Genomic DNA, 24,374 nt, shown 5'->3' on the forward strand with positions numbered 1-24,374 from the left:
ATGGTGTTTAACTTACTGAAAACAATTAAAAACAGAATACAATTAAATTGAAACCATGACAAATTAAACAAAACTCTCTTAGAATAAAATAAAATCAAAACTTCTCTAAAAAACAGTATTAAACATACATTAGTTTCTGTCTGAGTCTCTATTCAGTCTTATTTTTCAAATATATTTAATGGGACATCAAATTCATTCAATACGTTTTCAGCAAATGGAATTCTATAGTCTCTGCTTACCCCGGTGGGAAATAGGCATGAGTTTATGTATGTATGTATGTCATCATCGTCATCAGCCTTACGACGCCCACTGCTGGGCATAGGCCTCCCCCAAGGATCTCCACGACGATCGGTCCTGCGCTGCCCGCATCCAGCGGCTTCCCGCGACCTTCACCAAATCGTTGGTCTACTTTGTAGCGGGCCTATACTGAGCGTCGTCCGACACGTGGTCGCCATTCTAGAACCTTTCCGCCCCAGCGGCCATCGGTTCTCCTCGCTATGTGTCCTGCCCACTGCCACTTCAGCTTTGCAATTCGCCGAGCTATGTCGGTGACTTTAGTTCTCCTGCGGATCTCCTCATTTCTGATTTGATCGAGCAGGGAAATACCGAGCATAGCTCTCTCCATTGCCCGCTGAGCGACACAGAGCCTCCTCACGGGATCCATAGTAAGCGGCCACGACTCACTGCCGTAGGTCATCACTGGCAACACGCAGTGGTCAAAGACTTTCCTCTTGAGACACTGAGGTATTTTGAACGAGAAGATATTCGCAGCTTCCCGAACGCTGCCCATCCGTGTTGGATCCGACGAGAGATCTCTTTCTCGAAGTTGGACTTACCTAACTGGATTATTTGTCCTAGGTAAATGTACTGGTCTACAACTTCGAGTGTAACGTTCCCAACCTGAACTGGAGTGGGTGCGACATGGTCGTTGGACACAAATGTTCGTGCTAAGACCCACTCGTTGGGATGCGTTACTGAGATGCTCGAGCATGGTGTTCTGGTCTTTCAGGGTCTCAGCCATTAGGACTATATCATCGGCAAATCGAAGGTGCGTCAGGTACTCCAATCTCAATCTCCCTCAGGATTTCGGGAGTCGACGAAATGACTCTGCCGTCCTCAGTTTTCAGTCTCGTTAGTTGACTTTGCCCAATAGACAGATCTTTTGCGAACACCTTGGAGTCCTTGTTCCGCTCTATAGCCACTTTAATACGTGTAGTATTAAATTGGCGAAGGTCGCTCGTCAAAGACTTCGAGATCTGTCTATTAAGTTGTCTATAATGTAAGACATCCGCTGAGTCCTGCAGCCTCATTTCGTGTCTCTTATCCATGAGTTCGAGTGTGTGTGCGAGAGTTTCTGCGTTTTGGTACGGCGGGTTCTAAAGTGTTTAGAACCTACCGTACGGACAGCATCCACCATCAGGTCGTTTATATCGTCCACTTCTGCGCAGTTATCAAGGTACTCGAACGGGTTTTGAAGCTCGAGCTGAAAGCGCTCGGGTTTTTGGATCTGGGCTGGCGCCGGTCGGAGCGTGGATTTTATCACTCGCGATCTTTCTAGCTTGATATTGATATTCAATGTGCCTCTTACCATGCGGTGATCACTTCCCGTCTTAACGGCATTGATCACAGAGACATCATTGAATATGTGCTTTTTTGTCGACATGATAAAATCGATCTCGTTTTTATAATTTCCACTGGGACTTATCCAGGTCCATTTGCGGGTGCGGGCTTTCTGAAGAAGGAGTTCATCATATAGAGGTTATCCTTCTCCATAAATTCCGCCAGCATCCGGCCTCTGGTGTTCCGGACCCCAAATCCAAATTGCCCCACTCTCAGCTCGTTACCGCAACGCTTCCCCAACTGTGCATTAAAGTCCCCTATCACAATCGTGTAGTGGCTTTTATGGCTATGCATGGCTTTAGAAATCTCCTCATACATAGTCTCCACTTCGTCATCGTGGTGTCCCGAGGTCGGAGCGTATGCCTGGATGACAGTCAGCGAATATCGAGATGATATTCTGAGTATCAGGCACGCTACCCTGCTCGAAACACTACCGATGGTCAACACGTTGTTGACTAGGGACTTGTGGACGATAAACTCGACACTCTGTAACGAAATAATTATAAATTAAATTATTAAAACCATTAAATTTGTAAATATTGAGCAAAAACTTTGAGTATTTCCACTGCGTTACGATTGCTACAACTGCGTTACATTTCGCAGTAACGCAGTGCATCGGTAACTCAGTTGTAGAAACCACGTGTATTCTAAAATAGCACTCATATGGTAATTCATTTTATAAAACAGATCGTGTACAATAAATATTTGCTCCTTTTTTTTAAGATATAACGTAAAAGATTATTCAATATTCAAAAAACTCACCTATCACAGCGGTCACTCAGCGGTCTCCCAATTAATACACGCACCTATCCCGCCGGCGTCCTCGCGACTGACTCGGCGAATTTCAAAGCCACGCACTCCCCCCGCGCCCCAATAATATTTGAATATGTTATACGACTTTTGGCGCAAATGCATACAAAATTCTAATTTTAAGACTCAGTTTCGTATGGTAACATAGTGTTCGTAATTTTTCGGTTTGCCGCGGGGACACAATAAATATTTTGGAATAATTAAAAACTGATAAAGGAAAATAATATTTATTATTGTTAAAATAAAGATTAAATTACGTGTTATTACCGCAAATATTACATTTTAATAGCGTCTTGAAGAGTTTTTAAGTAATGTATGTTTATATGGAGTAAATATATGAGAGGGACAGTGGAATTTTGTAGGGAAACAACTGCGTTACTCAAAAGTACAACTTAGTTACCGTGTTTTTGGTTAAATTCAAATAATTTTGATAAAAACGTGGAACATAAAAGCACGAGTATAACATCAGAAATGTACCAATAGTGTAATTATTTAAAAAATAATTGTTTGCTTTAATAAAAATCGTGTTTGAACGTGAGAGACAGGTTATGGGACCCAAAATAAAATAATAGCCCATATCACAAAAAATACTTTGTGGTCCCCTGTTTGGTTACGACGTTACTGGCTGATCATCTGATTGTCCGAAAGTAAGATGATCCGTGCCGTCGGGAGGCAAGTTAAGGAGACTGGCAGCTCAATAATAACTTTGGTTGGTAATCTACGTCACAACCCACACGATAAAAGAAGAAAGACTGGCTTGTAGAGAAATGCTTTTACAGCGTCAAAGAATATTTAGATTGTAAATTTTGATGTTTAATTTAGATTTAGATTTTTTGATTTTGGTGTTTTGTTATTTTATGAATATGGGTAGCTTAAGGTATTTTATTAATTGTTATTTATTATATAGGCAGTAGTTAACGTAATGTAACTTGAAAAAGTAGAATTTGGTGATACTTACCTACTATTTTTATGCACTGTAATTTGCAATGTACCTAACCTGAATTCATGCAATAAACGTTTATTATTATTAGAAGGATTGTAGAAACTGGAATTCCGTGGTCGCTGCCTACCCCAATAAGAAATAGGCGTGATCTTGTGTAACTATGTGTACGATCGGCGATAAGTCCCTCTTACCACATTTCAGAAGCGATCTGCATTAAGTTTCAACCGAGCGTTATTTCTTACGAAAACTCCGCCGGTTTATTTCTAAGAGAAGTGAGTCCTCAAGTGGAACTCTCCACTAATTGGGAGGCTGGGTCTGCTCGAGGAGAGGTCTCTGGATAGTTCCGCCCTCATTCTGTTGTCGCCGAACGAAGTATAAATACTCCTTTGACCAAAACTCTATAGTGAAATTCTGTAAAAAAGAAACATAATGCCGGTCATTTTTAAAAAGAAAACTACTTATAATAAAGAAGGTGGAAAAGATTGGTCATGGTTGAACACGTAAATTATTCCTTATTCTACGGTTGAACTATATAATTAGATATTTAATTTAGTATACTAGTTGTATAGAATAAATATAGGTAAGTAATTGATAGATAATCAAAACAAATGTAGGTACTTACTTAAATGTTGGATAGTATGGATCTTCTTCAGTAATTCTGCCTTTAAAATAATTGGAGAGGTTGCTTATAGCGTTGAGAGCAGTTTTAAAGAAAACTTTCAAACGTTTAATTTATCTAGTTCTTTCGATTTAAAATCTAGACAAACTTCTATATAGGAGTTGAAAATAAGAGTAAAAGTTCATCGTTGCACACAAACATTGATGTAAATAAGTAAGTCTAATAAATATGTTAGTAATTGGTCGGTAATTTATTTTGTATACTTAATGCGTTCTTTACAAATGGCATGGTCACATTATTATAAAATAAAATCTAGGTATTTAGATGAAGTTTTAAGTTGGGTAGTGGCATTCGCAACTTGGCCAGACAAACAGTGCAGTGTACCTATCTCTGTTAAAAATGGCCACATCGAAGCAATTCATCTAAGAGAGCAATATTGCAATTTGACATTTGTTTGTAATGCGCACTTACTTTTATATGCGCAAATGCCAAATTCAATATTGCATTCTTAGATGAGTTGCTTCGATGTGGCTATTTTAACCCCCCTGTTCAAACGCACTCTGGTTCTCTACAAAACGAGAGCTGAAATTAAGTTGTTCTCAAGAACCTCGTGCTACAAGCTTACACAACTTGTGTTCCCTGCACTGTATGCCATCCAAAGTTCCTCTACCAAGTTCTCCAATTAGTAGTTCCCCTGCTGAGGTACGGGGGGCTGTATAGGGCAGTGGTTCTTAACCTTTAATGTTCAGGGACCTCTTGAATGAATTGTCGATATGTCATGGATCACCAACTGAGCTATAAAACTAAGAATATATTGTACAGGTTGTGAGAAGCTGCAGTAGTTTTAGGCGGCTTTCAAATTCAAAAATATCGGAATAAAGATATTTTTGAATTTGAATTTTACTAAATGTCAGTAGTACCACGGGTAGAATTTTCTTTCCGTAGTATCTACCACCACGCACCGTAGTAGTACCAGGGGTAGAAAAATTTGCCCGTGATACTACTGGTACGGGCAAAAAACGCTTCCTACTTACTTATTTAATGGTAATAAACATTACTTTTCTTTAAAGCATTATTTATTAGCAAAGCGGACCCTGTAAACGTTATAACGCTGGGGAGATGATGAAACATTATTATTATTGGACTTCTGAGGAGTTAAAAAGGGCACATCGAAGCAATTCATAAAAAAAAGCAATATTGCTATTTGACATTTTTGTTTGCATTGCTTCCCAAATGTCAAATTGCAATGTTGTTTTTTTTAGATGAATTACTTCGATGTGATTTTTTAACCCCCCTGTTCTATGAATAAGACATGAAATTATTCATAATCAAAAATATTAACACTTTAACTGCTAGACCCATGTGACAAATACATTTGGAACCTCGAGGCGTGCGCTACGCACACGCGTACAGCTATCACGAAAGTTGTACCAACGAATATGCTGCCAACACGCCAACTATGTCTCACTGTCCACACGAATGTGCGCACCGGTAACGCGTAGTGCGTTCATACAATGCATCGAGACGGACCGGCCGACGCGCCACGCCGATCCTAACAATCTCGATACATTATGTTGCAAATTGGAAGCAACGATGGTGAATGTCGGTGTACGGACAAACCAAAGTTGGTTTTTGTTGCACCGTCAATTGTAAAAAAATGTATTAAGTATTTACTGTACTTATTTTTATTAATAAAATAATAATACGTAGGTACTGCGCGGCCGTCTCGCATAACATTATTAAGTACTTAATTGCGAAAATAATTGAAAATATATTTTTTAAATTGCTGCAATTTTTTCGTCACTCAATGTCACAAACAATATTAAAAATTCAAATTATCAAGATAATTTATGACTTCGCGGACCACTTTGGGAGGTTTCAGGGACCACCAGGGGTTCACGGACCACTAATTAAAAACCACTGATAGGGGAACTTGAACAATTTCCAACAGACAACTTCCTGAATCTAAAATGAATTCGCTTTCTCGTTACATACCTACCGCCTTGGCAGAGTTGCGAATTTATGCGAGGAGCTACAGACAGAACCCTTTGAGAATAAAATGAAATCAAAAAATGTTTTCATTTTTCAAAAGAATTCTCTAGGAACTGCGCCGTGGGGCGTAGGGAGCTTTTTCAAAGAAAACAAGTGTTCGCTTCGACGAGCGTGTCTAATTTATTCTGATAAAATAACTATAAGTAATTTTTTTTTTTTTTTTTTTTACGTGACTTATTGTAGATTTGCCGCAGATGGCATTAACTACTTGGCCGGACAAATGGGGAGCGCTGAAGGCTCTCACCCGGTACAACGTTTAAGACAACAGGCCTGAGGGTGCCCAGTTGGGCGCGAACCTCGGCTCAGGGCGTCGTCTGAGAGGAAAAATATTTGAAAGAATTAATCGACCCTAGTGGGTCGATAGCGATAAGCGCTGAATGAGGGAAATCGTCGACCACGCCGGCGGGGTCGGTATCGGGGTCCTGAAGTGTTTGGTGTCGCGAGCTGATTGGCTGCCTCTATGGCTAGAGTAATCGGGTCGTCGGGATCGTATATTACGTCCTTCGGGCGCCGATACTTTTCAGTACCGTCCCTAAGCGGAATGTACTCGGAAGCCGCAACTACCAGGGGATTTGGGTGGTGCGGAGCAGAATCGAAAAAACGTTTGGAAGCTAATTTGAGCCATTGGGCAATGGTTGGCAGACCTAGGTCAATGTGCAGATTTTCATTGCGAAGGAACCACGGAGCTCCCGTGGCTTTCCGCATGAAACGATTTTGTATTACCTGTAGACGGTGAATTTGAGAGGGACTCGCGTGAGCGAAAACTACCCCTGCATAGGTCATGATCGGACGGATGCAAGTCGTGTAGATTTTCACCTTATTCCTAAGGGACAATTTACTTCGCTTGTTAAGGAGACAATGAAGACGGCCCATTACAAACGCGGCGCGATCGCGCACACGTTTGATATGGGCCTTGAAAGTAAGACGTCTATCTAAGACTACGCCGAGATATTTGACTTGCTCCTCCCAAGGGATCGGCTTGCCAAACATCGTGATGACTTTAAGTTGACGGCGTGACCGTGGCGTGTTATAATAGCCCTTTGAAAAGTACACCGCTGCACTTTTCTCCGGGTTTACCTCGATCCTCCATTTGCGAAACCACTTGCCCAAGGCATTGGCCGCGCGTTGGAGGATTCCGGTCATCATAACTCGACCACGGCACGAAGAATAGATGGCTGTATCATCCGCAAATAAAGCTAATTCGGTATTAGGAGATTTGGGAATGTCACTAGTATATAATGAAAATAGTAAAGGGGAGAGGACGGAGCCTTGTGGGACTCCGGCATGTATCGGGTGCGGTGACGAGAGCGTCCCCTCCACGCGGTAGCGAAAGGTTCGATTTGAGAGGAAGTCTCGTATGATGTGCACGAGACGGTCTGGCACTCCCAGTGAATAAAGCTTGTAGATCAAGCCGTTGTGCCAGACTTTGTCGAACGCTTTCGCCACATCGAAGAAGAGCGCTCCCGTAGCGACAGGTTTTTTTAAGTTTAATCTACTAGAGATATGTTCAACAATACGGTGCACTTGTTGAACGCAGGAGTGTTTGGTTCTAAAACCAAACTGCTCTGGTGGAATAAGACTATTGGATTCGGCGTAGTCCCGTAATCTAGCAAATATGAGCCGCTCATAAACCTTCCCCATGGAATTGAGGAGACTTATGGGGCGGTAACTCGAAGGTTCGTTTTTAGGTTTCCCAGGCTTTGGTATACCAATTACAATTGCTTCTTTCCACTGCTGTGGAAAGACGCAGTTGCTCAAGGCGACGTTGAATATTGCCGTTAGTAAGCAGATGAGGGGAGCACCGAAGTTTTTAAGGACACGATTCGTGATACCGTCTGAGCCAGGGGCTTTTCGGGTATGAAATCTTTTGATAATACCTAGTACCTCTTCCTCAGTTACCTGTGGAAGAGGAGGATCGGCGGGAGGTACTGAAGCCCTACGCTGAACTTCAGAGTTCACCGTCGAGAGGTGCCTACGATCGATAGGGAGAGTGCTGGGCGAGCATTGGGCTTCGAGACTGTCGGCAAGGCATTCAGCTTTTTCGTCATCGTCGAAAGCGGGGGGTTGGCTAGGCCTATTGAGAGGGGGAGTAGGAACAACCGTATCCTTTTGAAGAGACCTAGACAGCTGCCAGATGGCCTGGTGGTGGGGCTCAATGCCGCTCAAAAGATTATCCCACCGATTCTGTCGCATGTCATTAATACGTTTTCTTACAGTATGCTGCAAGAGACGCAAATGACGGCGACATTCCTCGGTGCGATTGGAATCATATGCGCGGGTGGCTGCGTTTTTCTCCGTTAGCAGATCACGGATGTCGGTAGGCAGTTTCCAGCGATGGTCTTCCATCTCCGGAACCTGTTTTGAACTTTCGTTCAAAACCGACCTCACGTGATCCGTGAGGGAGTTAATAGCTGTCGAGGCCTCCTCTAAGGAGGTTATTTCTACTGGGATACTATCTAAGTACACTGAACTGGAAGACTGGAGGCCTTCGGCCACCTTTTCCCAGTCCAGCACTGTCTTAGGGGGTGCTGGATTATCAGGGGCGTCTAAACGGGAGCCTAGTTTTAATATAACAGGTCGGTGGTCGGATTGTAACTCGTGTAGTACTTCTATAGAACATAAACGTAAGTTTATGTTCTTTAGAAGCGCCAAGTCGAGTATTTCTGGTCTGTGATTCAAGTCAGGGGGATATCTAGTGGGCTGCAATGGTGTTATTATATCATAATAGAGGGGCTCGGCTAGAGTTTCTAATACCCTGCCTCTTGTGTTTGTTGTTAAGCAACTCCAAGAAAGATGTTTAGCGTTAAGATCACCTGCAATTATGACTGAATTACTGAGATTAAAGAGGGCTTCGAGGTCACTTCTAAGTAACCTCTTGGAGTTATTAGGAGATAGATAAGCCGACACTAATGTGATCGGCTGATGTCCTGTCATTCCTACTCGACAGATCGAAGCCTCAATGTCAGTGAGGTCAGGTGGGTCTATAGGGATACAGTGAAGTGACTTTCTATAATAAATGAGAGTGCCCCCTTTGGGCGCACAGATCCTGTCGTTTCGCACTAGATTATAATTTGCCATCTTGGGGTCGCGGTTAGAGGGTTTGAGGAAAGATTCCTGCACTAATAAAATATCTACCTGATGATGTTTTACAAACTCGTGAATCTCTGCACGTTGACCTAAGATGCCATCAGCATTGAAAAAACCTATTGTAAGGGAACGCGGTTTGACTCTACTTTTATTCGTACAATCCATTATTAGGTTTAAATTGGGACAGGGAGTCTAATAAACTGTCAAGTTGACTAAGGGCCGACTTAAAGAGAATACTAAATTCCCTAAACTGGTTGACAGGAAATGCAGAGGCCTGAGGGGCCATCGCAGGAACCGGACGAGGCGCGAGAGGGGCTGCAGGAATACCTAAATTGCTACTAGATTGGGCGCGGGGCGGATTTGTGGCTCGGACGATAGCCGGGGGACGAGTCCATGCGGATGGACGCTGCGGCGCGAGTTTGGTCTGCGTGAGTGGCAGAGCCGGGAAATCGCGAGTAGAGTGCGAGGAAGGGGCCATATGGGCTTTAGTGGGACCGGGTTGGGAAGCTGCAGCGCGGGCTGCCCTTCGTTGGGCTACCTTGTGGTGGGTGCGTGGAGCCTTGGTGCATCCGCGATAGTTCGCAGGATGACCTTGCTGACCACACAGCACACAGCTAGGGGGTTCTACCTCGTTTTTGCCTCTAAGGCAATCCGAGGTAGCGTGATCCCCTAGGCACTTTACGCACCTAGGCTTGGCATGGCAATGCCTACTAGAATGCCCGTAAAGTTGGCATCTATGACACTGCGTTGGGGGGCCTCCCTTATGGGGAGTTTCCACTTTAAGGCCAGATAGACCGCAACAAGTCTTCAGGTTGAAGATCTTCTTGCCCTCATCCGTCCTTTCTAATATGACTGTGACCATGTCATACGGGACCTGGCCACGACCGCGATGCATACGGTGCACCTCAAGCACCGGAAAACCGTTGTTAACAAGGTCCTCCTTAACAAGAGTGGTTTCCCACTCCTTAGGAATTCCCTTTATGATGATACGGAGGATACGTTCCTCCGGGAGGGCGTAGGTATGGAATTGTATTCCTCTACCTTTCAGAATTGTAGTGAGCTTTCTATGCTCAGAAGATGACGGGACTTGAATTTTGATCCCATCTTGGGTCGTGCGGGCGCTGGTGATTACGATGTTCTCCTCTTTCGCCCGAAGGGAGACTTCGTTCCACCTATTTTTGTCCCTCATATACAAGGGCGGAGGGGTGGGACCTTTTTGTACTTGAGTGCCGCTGATGGCACTTTTACAATTGAGAGCCTTAGAAGGGCTGGAAGGGGCCTTACGGGCCTCGGGGATGGAAGAGGGAATCGACGTTCCCGAGGACGTCTTCTGGACCTTAGCAGGCTCAGATTCGCGGTGACGGCGGGCTCGTTTTCCCTTACGGCCCTCCACGAGCGTGAATATGTCCTCCGAAGAGGACGACTCCACACACTCCGACGACGAATCGGACTCGGCAACGTCCATAAGAACATCGCACGATTCCTCATCGTCACCGGCGAGGAGGGTAGCAGGGGAAGGGGAAGACGCGCGCGATTGGGACAATGCAAGAGACGCGGCGGGGTGGGCAGACGCAATAGGCCGGGCAGTGCCGGGAAGCGACGCGAGAGAGGCGGCGGGGCCGGGGGTCGCGGGGAGACAAGGTGACGACGCGCGGTCGGCACGAGCACTATCGACGCGGGGCGCGGAAGGCAAGGTTAACGCCGCAACTTGCGGTACTAAGCGGCATATCTCAGCGTAAAGCGCGCTGCTTTTATCCGCTAGGATATGCGTCAAAATGATTTTACCGATTTCGGCCCACAGCTCGGAGCTGTCGGCCATTTTTAAGGGACGGCCAATCTGCTATATAATAATTACAACCGCTTCGCAAAAGCGTTCCTCAGAGAATAAGCGGCGCAAGAAACTCTGAGGCGATCGCTCGCTAACTTTCGCAACTCAAGTGGGATTGCTCGAGGGTGTGTAAGAGTGAGTTTTGCCTCTTTGCTTGGGGTTAACAAAGAAGATGTGTGCTTATGGTGTGCCCTAAGCTGGTATCCCTTTGCCGATCTTAATGTGCAAGAGGGTTCCTATGCTCTAAGTGCGGAGGGTTTTTACACCCCGAAACACGAAGAGAAAAATATAAGGGGTAGAGATTGGTCACTCTACCCCGGGTGACAGCTAGGGTCGACTAGGGTAGACCCCAAGGCCGGTGGTTCTAGCCCCGTCCGGGTAATATGCCTGCCTCAAAGTGAGGCAAGCGGACGCCCCAGGGCCACGTCCCACTCAGCTTAGTTAACACCGCAAGGTATCCACTGAGGACCACGAAACTGTGGTTTTAAAATTAAAATCGATGCAACTGTAAAATAACAGTCGTTATTTTATCCTTGAAACTTAGATAAGCCAGCAAGTTCTGAAAAGAACTATTGTTGACTCAATGAATGGCGGCAGGGTCACGCCAGCAGGTAGCCGGCAGACAATGGCGGCACGGGGCGCGGGGCGCGCGGCGGGGGGCTGCGAGGCGCAGCGCGGGGGGCTGCGGGGCGCAGCGCGGGGAGCTGCGGGGCGCAGCTCGGGACCTCTGAACAAACGACCGTTCGGGACGGCCGCTCGACGCAGAGTGAACTATAAGTAAGTACTAATTAAAAATGTATGGAAGGTGTACGGTCAGGAGTACTACATGTATACACTTTCATACCATGTCACATTAACTTTTTTGACAAATTAAACCGTAAGTCTCATTAAATGGCAAATATGATAGTGCGACAGGGTTCTAAAGTGGGTAAGTACATGATGTTATTCATAACTGTACACTACAGGGCTTCTGATAATTTAATAAGGAAAATTCCACTTCATATTAACTCAGAATCACGGTCTGAATCATCCCCCTTAGTATTCGTTACGATGTCACTAACACCCTGTATAATCTAATAATAATTAAGTACTTAAATAAGTTATAAAATAAAAATTACGAGCCGTAACAGAGCCTACCCAGTAAATATACAATGTAAAGTAAACCGTTGCATGTTTAAGATTCGCCACTTAAACCCTTTTAAGTGGGGGTGGTCTTTCCAGCCTTTACGTGACGTAGCAAGAGAAAGGCCGACCCAGGTTTATGCAAATCTTGACTCTGTTATTATGAAAATTTTATGGCTCGCAACTTTTAGCACGCGACGTTCACGGTTGCACTCAAAATATTACCTCGGTACCTTGTTTATGCTTAAAACCTTTCGTTTTTGAACGTAACACAAACTCACGACTGTATCCCAATTGGGGTAGTCAGAGGGACATCCATCGCAAGATGAACTAAGTAACCACGCCTCACCGAGCTTTCTGTTAGACCAACGTGATAGGTAGATATTTTGTTTTTAACGTGATTTAAATATGTAATAATCTATAATTTACCGCAGATAGCATTAACTACTTGGGCGGACAAGTGGGGTGCGGTGTGGGCTTTGCTAGTTCACCTGTTTGCTAGTTTGTTTTTTTAAATAATAAATAACCTCGGCCCCACACCACACACGCCTTCCAAAAGTCCGGGACTCCATTGGCCCGAGATATGGAAACGACATACGAATAATAATACTACACACACACACACATAAACAGCCTATAGGTATACGTCCCACTGCTGGGCACAGTGGAGGCCTCAATCATCCGAAGGGGGTAAATAATAACAAGTAATAATAAAGATGTATTATCAGACATTAACATTAACAGCCTCCGTGGTCTAGTGGTTAGAGCGTTAGGCTCACGATCTGGAGGTCCGGGTTCGATTCCCGATGGGGACATTGTCGAGATCACTTTGTGAGACTGTCCTTTGTTTGGTAAGGACTTTTCAGGCTTGAATCACCTGATTGTCCGAAAAAGTAAGATGATTCCGTGCTTCGGAGGGCACGTTAAGCCGTTGGTCCCGGCTATTAGCCGTAAAAACACCTCCACCAACCCGCGGTGGAGCAGCGTGGTGGAGTATGCTCCATACCCCCTCCGGTTGATTGAGGGGAGGCCTGTGCCCAGCAGTGGGACGTATATAGGCAGTTTATGTATCAGACATTACAATAGTAGTCGTTAATTGAGCCATGCCAGGGGCCTTTGGCTGTTCAATAGTAACCCTGACAACGGGCTAATGATATTATTGATCTCACAATGAGAGAAGAATTAGGTACTTACATAAAAAAAATGCTTTTCGCGTCTAAAATCTACGGAAGTATTTCAATAACATGCAATGAAATTCAGCCAGTTAAAAGTTAGATGTTAGTAGATCAAATAACGGATAGGAAAGTGCCAGTAAAACTATCGTAAAAACTTAGTACTTATCGAATCTCTGAACGCTGCGGCTAACGGAGGAAGTAATGTCGCGGCTTATTGCCTAAAAGCTAACTTCTGCTTTATGGTTTATCTTAACACGTTCATTGTGTAACTGAAAATTAGATATCAACCCCTTACGTGAAATGTTATTTTTCGATAATCATCATCATCATCAGCCCATTAGCACGGGCCTACCCTATGGATGGATAGGGAGATCGGGCCTTAAACCATCACGCGGGCCCAGTGCGGATTGACTGCTAATGCAGCCGGGACCAACGGCTTAACGTGCCTTCCGAAGCACGGAGGACCTCGAGATGAAAACTTTTTTTTTGTGGTCACCCATCCTATGACCGGCCTTTGCGAAAGTTGCTTAACTTCAACAATCGCAGACCGAGCGCGTTTACCGCTGCGCCACCGAGCTCCTCTAACCTAACAAACTATTATTACTACTATTATTACCTAACTAACAGCCTCCGTGGTCTAGTGGTTAGAGCGTTAGGCTCACGATCTGGAGGTCCGGTTCAATTCCCGATGGGGACATTGTCGAAATCACTTTGTGAGACTGTCCTTTGTTTGGTAAGGACTTTTCAGGCTTGAATCACCTGATTGTCCGAAAAAGTAAGATGATTCCGTGCTTCGGAGGGCACGTTAAGCCGTTGGTCCCGGCTATTAGCCGTAAAAACACCTCCACCAACCCGCATTGGAGCAGCGTGGTGGAGTATGCTCCATACCCCCTCCGGTTGATTGAGGGGAGGCCTGTGCCCAGCAGTGGGACGTATATAGGCAGTTTATGTTATGTTATGTTATTACCTAACTACTATTACGTAATTTACCTAACTATTTCAAATAACGAGGGTTCTACGCCATGTTCCCAAAAAATTATATAGATGGCGTTGTATAACGTTGCCCTCGTTTAACCTTTTAATTTCACGGATAACAGACGTGTGTATTTTTTATCTCTGTATTTAGTCATTTATACCCATGACTTGGGGCTTTGACTTCATAATGTAGATCTGGGGGCCGTGAGGGCGCGGTAGTGCCTCCGCCAAGACGAGCAAAGCGAAGCGCAAGGGCAGGGGCATTTTACCTACCTTTTCTTTTCTAGAAACGTCTCGTCGATTTTTTGAACCCAACTCTGGTTTGGATTATACCAGATAAACCAAATTCTTAGGACATGTTGTCAGCAGTGGACTTATTAAGTAACCATCACATCACATGAGCCGTAAGGTGATGGTAACAATCTTTTTATTGTCGTGTGGGTTGTGAAGTGGAATACCAACCTCATCAACCCTACTGTCAGGGTTATGATTGAGCCGCCAACGGCCCCTGACATGGCTCATGTAACGATTACTCACTTACATCAGTAAATAGTAACCGGATCCGAAACACGGATCATCTTATTTTTGGACAATTAGGTGATCAGCCACTAATGTCCTAACCAAACTAGGGATCACAATGTAATTTTAGTGATATTTCTCCACCCGAACCCGGGACCTCCGGATCGTGAGCCTACTATTATTTATTCTGGGGCCTAACACTCAACCATTGGACCAAGGGATTACAAAGTGACTTTTGTGATATCTTCCCACCGGGAATCGAACCCGGGATGGTAACAATAATAGATTGTCACTATGATAGCTGCTCTAACATACCTCATTACCATAAGTAACCGCCTGTACTTGCTTCAAGTAAAAAGTTCATCTATGACGAAGATTAGATAGCCTGGTAGTCTCACTTACAAGAAAACAAATATACAACTATCTAATCAAAGTAGTGCCACAGAAGATTGCTAATACTTAGTGACTATTCCACATTTGTATATAGTTCTTGTAGTAACGAAACGGCCAAGCCCCATATTTTGCCTAACGTGTAGAGTTTGTGAATTTAGTCCTGTAGAACCTTTTCTCAATTCTATATTTCTGATTTCTATATACTATCACGGCCATGTAGGTACGGATCGGCTTAAGCTATCGAGCCATATAATTTGGCTTCGCTCCAACTTCCCAAGCTAGATCGAAATCGAAGTGTGCGTTGGCATGCACAAAGTACATTACATTCGTTGGTAAATAAACAAATAGCTTTTAAGATCTTTTTGAATTAAACCAATACATTCTTTGCAGACGACGACGAGGTCAGACAGGCAGTCTTACATCCCCCCCCATATGACTTTGTCGCAAATGGCATTAACTAGACGTACTTGGTCGGACTAACTAATTGACCCTAGTGGGTCGAAAGCTTTAAGCGCTGAATGAGAGAAATCGTCCACCACGCCGGCGGGGTCGTTATCGAAAACTACGTACCCCTGCCATACAAAAAGCGCAAGGACTTAGGCTACATGCTTAATTCTCAATTCAATTCTCAATTATTTATTGCATTCCATGTAGTACAATGGGGTGTTACATAGGCATAGGAACTAAAACATGGACCCTGTAGGGCACAGCAACGTTAAAGGGAAGAGAGGAAGTAAAATTAAAACTAATAATTAAAAAATGCGGCTTAACATATCTCACAATAGAATTATGTTCTTTTTTGGGCCCTATGTTTCACACACTCATTCCAGTCCTGTTTTTACCATACATTTTCACATTTATACCTCTCGTACTTTTTTTTACACTAAGACACTTACCTGATGGTAAAACCTATTGAATTGAGTCAATAGACTCTTGCTATCGACCGACAGCGGAACGACCTGTCTGGAAATGGGGGAGATATCAATCTAGTCGGAATAGTTCCCATTCCTCTAGCTCTATTGAAATAGTTTTCAGATAGAATTTGTTTTTATCACTTGCCGCAGAACGCTGTGCAAAATTGGAAGCGCCGAGAGCTTTCGCTTGGTTCATTGGAAAACATTGGAAGAACCGAAAAGAGAGAGTTTGTACCTTTTTTTTGTTTTGGTTTGCCGCAGATGGCATTTACTACTTTGCCGGACAAATGGGGAGCGCTGAAGGCTCTCACTCGTTACAACGTTTAAGACAACACGCCTGAGGGTGCCCAGTTGGGCGCGAAACTCTGCTCAGGGCGTCGTCTGAGGGGAAAAATATTTGAAAGAATTAATCGACCCTAGCGGGTCGATAGCGATAAGCGCTGATTCAGGGAAGAGATTGTACCACACACCGGACACTTCATTCATAAAACCTCGTTTTACACGGACACTACACATTGACGTTATCGTATATGCGCAACTGTGTGTGTGACGTCTGACGCCCATACGAGCGTAGACTAAAGTAAGAAACTTAGTTCAGCCGCTGGTGGGGAGTGGAGAGAACATAAGCTTACGATTACTTGTCAAGAAGACAGGTATTTCCACAAGCACAAAGGTGAACATGCATAACCTAAAATGAGTTAATTGTACTGATCATAGATATACTGGGTGTAAGTGATATCGTAACGAATACTCAGGGAGATGATTCAGACCATGATTCTGGGTTAATATCAAGTGGAATTTTTCGTCGCAAAATTCATGATTTCTTTTTAGTATTTTTTAATTATTACTTATTTTCAATTCTATACTTTTGCGATGGAAAATTTCACTTGATATTAAATCATTCCTCTCAGTATTCGTTACGATGTCACTTACACCCGGTACAAGTACATACAGGTAGCCATACAAGTAGGTATGGGTGTTAGTGACAACGTAACGAATAGTGACGGAAAATTCCACTTGATAACAACTCAGAATCATGGTCTGAATCATCCCTCAAAGTTTTCGTTACGATGTCACTAACACCCTGTATGTTATCTATTACTAAAATAGTTAGGTAACCAGAACCTTTTCGACCCTTTCCAAATCGGTCGGTGGTTAATTTCGTAGCGACAACCACAACACTTTATCCGCACTATTAAAGCGATCTACTTGTGCCAACCCCACTTGGGTAGGTAAAACATATCCTGTTTGTGTAACTTAATGACTTTAATGTTGGTAACCCCCAATTAGTTGTCCGAATGACATACATAACGCATTTACAACTTTGCTGACGTGACTTAATTACGGTTGTTTTTAGAGTGTATCTAGGTAAGTATATAAGTATAAATTGTAAATATTTTACTAGTTTACATTTTTATATTATAATTGTAAATATTGAAATAATAATTTAAGTTTATATTAACTTATGTGTCTAAGTTACCGCCTTGGGCATATGCCTGTATGGTAATTACAACTTACCTAGATACACTCTAAAAACAACCGTAATTAAGTCACGTCAGCAAAGTTGTAAATGCGTTATGTATGTCATTCGGACAACTAATTGGGGCAACTTATAGTTGTAATTATTAGATAAATAAATAAATAAATAAACTGTTAGCCTATATATGCCGGTATAAATTACGGTACCGATTTCCTATTGGTTCGTAAAATCGGTAACGATTTTAGTGTTCGTAAAAACGGTACGGAAAGCGAGACAAGCGGACCACACGGGCATCTAAAAATACAATATTTCAACTTGAAATATCGGCATAAAAAAGTATTTTAGATGAATTGCTTTAATGTGGTCTTTTAAAATACCCAGAGCGCGGGATTTTCAACGAATCGCAATCAAAATCTTACGTCACAGCCCGTTTTCGTGGTTCTGTCTACACCAAGCCAAGCTTAAACTGTACATTTGGCTAGTGAAATGGATTTCTGACATCCGCCTGACACATCATCCGCCTAGCATTATCCCGTTTTCCACAGGGTCCGCTAACCTTACCTGAAGATCAGGTCCAGTTTTTTACAGAAGCGACTGCCTGTTGTCCTTCCAACCCGCGAAAGGAATACCAGCACAGGTTAGGTCACATACCTCCGAAAATGCATTTCTCGGGAGTGTGGGTTTCTTCACGATGTTTTCCTTAACCTCTGAGCACGTGATAATTATGATCCAAACATGAATTCGAAAACAAATTTGACAATCACAATCATTGGGTTAGGCCTGTGCAGGATTCGAACCTGCGAAGGAAGCGTTCTACCAATTGGGCTACCACGGCTCACATAACCGGCTAATTAAAGTCCTCCCACTCATGTTGTGCGGTGGAATACTAATACCTCAGAGTTCGTCAGTTTGCTAATCCTTGGCCTAATTGTGGACTTACAAGGACATACATTTGGAGATGTCCTTACGAAAGGTTCAGTACGATCTACTCTGAACGTCGGTTCAGGTGCATGTATGAAACGAGTATTGAATGTGGAGGAAGCAAGAGAAGTGTGTCAGGATCGAAGCAAATGGAATTCCATAGTCGCTGCTTACCCCGGTGGGACATAAGCATGAGTTTATGTATGTACTTATTTATGTGAAATAAAAATGGTAAGTACATTTAAAAAAAGGATGCACCGAATGGAGGTGTTAATAGAGATTAACAGTGGCTGCAAGTTGTCTTTGATTACTTGTGGCTCTGCCCACCCCATTAGGGATTACGGGCGTGAGTTTGTGTATGTATGTAATAAAGATTAATGGAAAGGTAGAATAGATTACGTATCTTCGAGTCCACATATCTTTTTCTTATCGTGTGGGTCGTGAGGTGGAATACCAGCCTCATCAACCCTGGTGTCAGGGTTACTATTCAGCCACCAAAGGCCCCTTACATGACTCATGTAACGACTACTTACTTACATCAGTAAGTAGTAACCGGGACCAACTTCGGTGTCTTCCGAAGCACAGATCATCTTACTTTCGGACAATCAGGTGATCAGCCTGTAATGTCCTAACCAAACTAGGGATCAATTTTTGTGATATTTCTCCACCGGTATTCGAACCCGGGATTGGGAGCCTACTTTATTTATTCTGTGGCCTAACGCTCAACCACTGGACCACGGAGGCCGTTAGGCTCTTCGTAATATGATGGTTTGTATCCTCAGGTTTCTTCTATGCTGTTCTGGGAGCAAATAAAAAACATAGAACACGTTCCGCTGCTTCTCTTTCCGGGCATGTCGTAAAAACCGACAGAGGGATTGTGTCCTCTAACATGATGGACTAATGTTATGGGCGATAGGCTGATCCCTTATCACCATAAGGTTCATCATATCCATCTTTGGACTTCGTATCAACAGTGGCTGCAAGTTGTCTTTGATTACTTGTGGCTTTGCCCACCCCATTAGGGATTGCGGGCGTGAGTTTATGTGTGTATGTTGTATCCTCAGGTGCTAAAAACGCGGCCAGTGAGTATGGTGGTGCAGTGGAGCGAGGTGCGCACGGCGTGGCAGGACAGCGAATTCATCACCGAGTGTTTGTGCTGGCACAACGTCTACAGGCAGCGTCACGGCGCGCCACAACTCTACATGGCACCCGAGGTAATCCATACTAATATGGTATGGCGGAGTATATACTCGCGGAGTATACATATGGCGGAGTATACCACGACACTACTATGTAGTAGTACCGTAGTACATTACGAGTATGGTGGTGCAGTGAAGCGAGACATTGCGCGCTGCAAGTCTATTAGTGTCCGCGGTTACATAAACAGCCTAAGTTGGTAGGTATATAGAATCCAAATAGAGTGGAATAACGGCAGGAGCATACATACATAAACACACGCCTATTTCCCATCGGGGTAAGCAGATTCTATAGAATGCCATTTGCTTCGACCCTGACACATTTCAAAGCAGGAGCATAGAATAAGGAATAATACTACGGATAGAACGGTTACTCTCCGCTCCCCACCAGCGTCTGAGCTAGGTTTACCTCACCCCCGTCGAACATAGTTTAGACTTGAATCGTATGGTGTCAGACGTCACACACACAGATGCGCGTGTACGATAATGTCAATGTCTATGTAAAACGAGGTTTTATGAACTGTCCGGGATGTGGCAAGAAGGGCAAGAGGATGATGATGTTAATACAAGTCAACGCTGTTTTTAACTCATGTGTAGAAGTCCTTAAAAAATATAAACACACCGCTATGAATTGTAAGTACGAAAAACATCAATGATCTAGTAACTTATCTACATGGCGACATTTATGACCGGAGCCGCTCGTAAATAATATTAAAGGTTACAAATTGCTATATATACATACATAGTGAGAAGGTCGATTTCATCTGTCAAGTTGAAATAGTTGGCAAGGAGCCCGGTATGAAGCCTTCAGCTGGTTTGGGGTATAATAAATCTCCCCTCCGTGGCTTGTGGAGGAATGTTTTCACGTTTGATTAAGTTCAGAAATCAGAATCATTTATTCAACGTAATTATCAATGGATAAACTTGTTGACGACGTCACACACATAGACGCGCGTGTACGATAACGTCAATGTGCAATGTCTGTGTAAAACGAGGTTGTTTGTATGAAGTGTCCGGGGTCTGGTGATAGTTTTAGATGTAAAGAAGCGCGTGAATAAAATGTTGTTCCAGCTGTGCGACTACGCACAAGCGTGGGCCAACCATCTGGCGCACACCAACAAATTCCACTACCGCAACGACAGAGACGTCGGGCAGAACCTCTACCTGCGGCCGGTCAGCGCCTTACAGCCTGATATTACAGGTAACTTAGCTTTAACAACAAAAAAATCCAAGATATAAAATTATCCAGCTCTTAGGAACAAATGAACACATACTAAACATCGGCCTCTGTGGTCCAGTGGTCGCATAAGGCCCCGATCCGGAGGCCCCAAGTTCAAATCCGTGGGGATATATCATAAGAATCACTTTGTGATTCCCAGTTTGGTTAGGATATTGTTGGCTGGTCACCCGATTGCCCGAAAGTAAGATGATCTGTGCTTCGGAGGGCACGTTAAGCAGGTGGTCCCGACTATTATTTGCCTAAGTGAGTATATAAGTAAGTATGTATGTTTATGAGTATATAAGAAGTCGTTACGCCCGGAAGCACGGAATCGTATTACATTTTAGTCAGGTGATTCAAACGTGCAAATTCCTCACCAAACATAGGACAGTCTCGTAAAGTGATTTCGACAATGTCCCCATCGGGAATCGAACCCGGACCGGTAGTTCGAGAGCCCAACGCTCTAACCACTATACCACGGAGGCTGTTGTGCGCGTGGATGCTGTTTTCTCCTTCTATCGTGTGGGTTGTGAGGTGGATTACTAACCTCATCAACTATCAACCTCATCGCTTATATACCTACTAAATTAATAAGTATCATTTTCAATAATTTTCTTTTCAATGTACTATTTCTTTATTATTATTATTTTATGTATATTTGTACGCATGCATGCAGGCCGAACACATCACATTGTTATTTACAATTACTTCCGCACAATATCTCAGGAAGAGGAAATGACTGAAAACCAGCGCTAGATGGCGCCATAACATGGCTCCATCGCAGCACAAGCTGAGCCATTTCCTTTTGCCCGTATTCGCAATATTCATAATTAAGTACTTAGTTTATATAGCAAATGTAAATTGTTACTGGCAATAAATTTATTTCATTCTTATTCTTATTATTTGAATTATTTTACCACCTTTTTTGTATTCTATGTGTTCTCGCAAATAAATTGATTTGATTTTCCTATACTCAACTCACCCAAGGCACTGGTTTCAGGTCAAGAAGTATCCTCCTACTGGTACGCAGCAGTGCGGCAGTACAATTTCTTCAAAGAGCCTGACGTCCTTCACGCCAATGTCAACGCAGGTTAGAATAGGCTAGTTTCCAACTAGTCAAATCAGTAACTTTTTACTAAACGTCAAACACGAAATTACTAAGGAAACTGTATGAAAAAGCACACTGTGACGTCATATAAAAACGTGATAAAATGTAGGACCGTGTACAATGTAATTATATTACTTTTTTTTTAAAATTAAAATTCATAAATTAAATAGAAAAAATATAAAGTTTTTCGTTAGTTTTAGATCTGTCTTTATTTGGTAATCAGAATTTCATCATCTATCTTGAACCTAATACACGACCCACTTGTTGGATTATAGTCTGATCTTAACCGCATAACAGCCTCCGTGGTCTAGTGGTTAGAGCGTTACGCTCACGATCTGGAGGTCCGGGTTCGATTCCCGATGGGGACATTGTCGAAATCACATTGTGAGACTGTCCTTTGTTTGGTAAGGACTTTTCAGGCTTGAATCACCTGACTGTCCGAAAAAGTAAGATGATTCCGTGCTTCGGAGGGCACGTTAAGCCGTTAGTCCCGGCTATTAGCCATAAAAATACCTCCACCAACCCGCACTGGAGGAGCGTGGTGGAGTATGCTCCATACCTCCTCCGGTTGATTAAGGGGAGGCCTGTGCCCAGCAGTGGGACGTATATAGGCTGTTTATGTATGTATGTGTAACCGCATAACCTAATTATAACACATACAGGGTGTCAGTGACATCGTAACGAAAACTTTGAGTGATGGATGATTCAGACCATCGCAAAAGTATAGAATTGAAAATAATTTTAAAAAACGTGAATTTTACGATGGAAAATTCCACTTGATATTAACTCAGAGTTATGGTCTGAATCATCCCCCTGAGTATTCGTTACGATGTCACTAACACCCTGTATTGTCGTAGTTACTACATTACAGGGTAGATCTTTGAAAACGGTGGTCAATATCAATTTTAGAATCTTTGAACATACATAAAAGTTCTAACTGGCTATATGCAAAAGACAAAAGATTCTAATAATATATATTTTTGTGTTCACGATAATGATATACGTTATAATGATATACGTTGTTGTGGTTTGCTTTGTAAACACAATATTAAAATACTAACGATGAATGTTTGCAGCATAAATCGCAATTTTGATGATTTCACTGTTGTTCTAAATAGGCTTGGCGTAAGAATTGATATAATTATACTGACGGAATGCTGGATACATGAGGCTTCTTTTATTAATCAACTAGACGGATATGTTGAATTTCATAGCTCGAAGTACGTAAACAAGTCAGGAGGTGTGGTAGCGTACGTCAGAGATACGCTGTTACCGCGTTTTTGCGAACCCGAACTTGAGGATGCACAATGTGTAGCGATAAAAATAAAAGGATTAATAAATATTCTCGGCATATATCGATCGCCTTCTTTTAAGAAACGGGGCAGGTTTATTAGGTCACTAAACGACGTAATAAAAAATCTGGATAAAGAAGCGCACTTCGTTTTATTGGGTGATATTAATATTAATATAAGCAGCACGACGGGTGACCCTGAAGAAATGTCGGAATACTTATGCTTAATGGCTGAACTTGGAATGCAGGCTGCGGTTGATAAGCACACCCGAAAAAACTCCTGTCTGGATCACATTTTCTTCAGAGGAAAAGCAACTATAGAGTCTGTCGTTTGTACTTCTTCAGTCACGGATCATGAAATAGTTATCGCTGGGATCTCAACCAAAAAACCTAAAACTGTGAAGCCGAACATAACTGGGATTAAATACAGCTATGACGATATTATAGCCGAGTTTAATAATGTAGACTGGACCAAACTGAATAACATTCAAAATGTTACAGAACAGACCAATATTTTTGTGACTATGGTATTAACCATAATGAATAATAATTCCAAAGTCATTAACGTTAGGCGTCGTCATACTATTCTCCAACCCTGGATGACTCGCGGTCTTATAAAATGTTCTCTAGTAAGAGACCTTTTGCACCAAAAAGCCAGAAATGTGCCAAAAGATGACATTAATTGGATTATTTATTCAAGGTACAGAAATTTCTACATCAGCTTACTACGAAACAACAAAAATGAATTCGATTGTAATCTTCTAAAAGTAAATCAAAGGGATTCCAAAAAACTCTGGCATACAATTAACAAGATAAGTAATAGAAAGAGCAACTCAAACCGAAGTACTAAAACAACAAACATAAGAGAATCTGTTCAGGAATCTGTAGAAACTTTCAATACCTTTTTTGCTACTGTGGGACAGACCCTCGCTGGTAAGATTTTGCAAGACCTTGCTGTTACCGAAACTTATTTGGCAAGCAAAGTAAATACCCTTGACTCCCCCGTTGACTCCTTCTACCTGGAACCGACAGATATATCGGAAGTCACGACAGTAATAAACAGTTTAAAAACTGATAGCGCACCGGGATTAGATGGAATATC

The 24,374-nt window shown here is 42.9% G+C and overlaps 1 protein-coding gene across 1 annotated transcript in view; it reads left to right on the top strand.

Moving 5' to 3' along the window:
- Window positions 1–24,374, top strand: part of LOC126380654 (ectin-like) — a 46,213-nt gene that overhangs the window by 19,263 nt on the left and 2,576 nt on the right. The window contains exons 4-6 of the mRNA XM_050030221.1: window positions 19,523–19,672; window positions 20,726–20,855; window positions 21,874–21,963. Of these exons, the coding sequence (XP_049886178.1) occupies window positions 19,523–19,672; window positions 20,726–20,855; window positions 21,874–21,963 (370 nt within the window). The remainder of the gene's footprint in view (window positions 1–19,522; window positions 19,673–20,725; window positions 20,856–21,873; window positions 21,964–24,374) is intronic.

This window comes from Pectinophora gossypiella, chromosome 3 (assembly GCF_024362695.1).
Source record: "Pectinophora gossypiella chromosome 3, ilPecGoss1.1, whole genome shotgun sequence".
NCBI classification, from domain to species: Eukaryota; Metazoa; Arthropoda; class Insecta; order Lepidoptera; family Gelechiidae; genus Pectinophora; species Pectinophora gossypiella.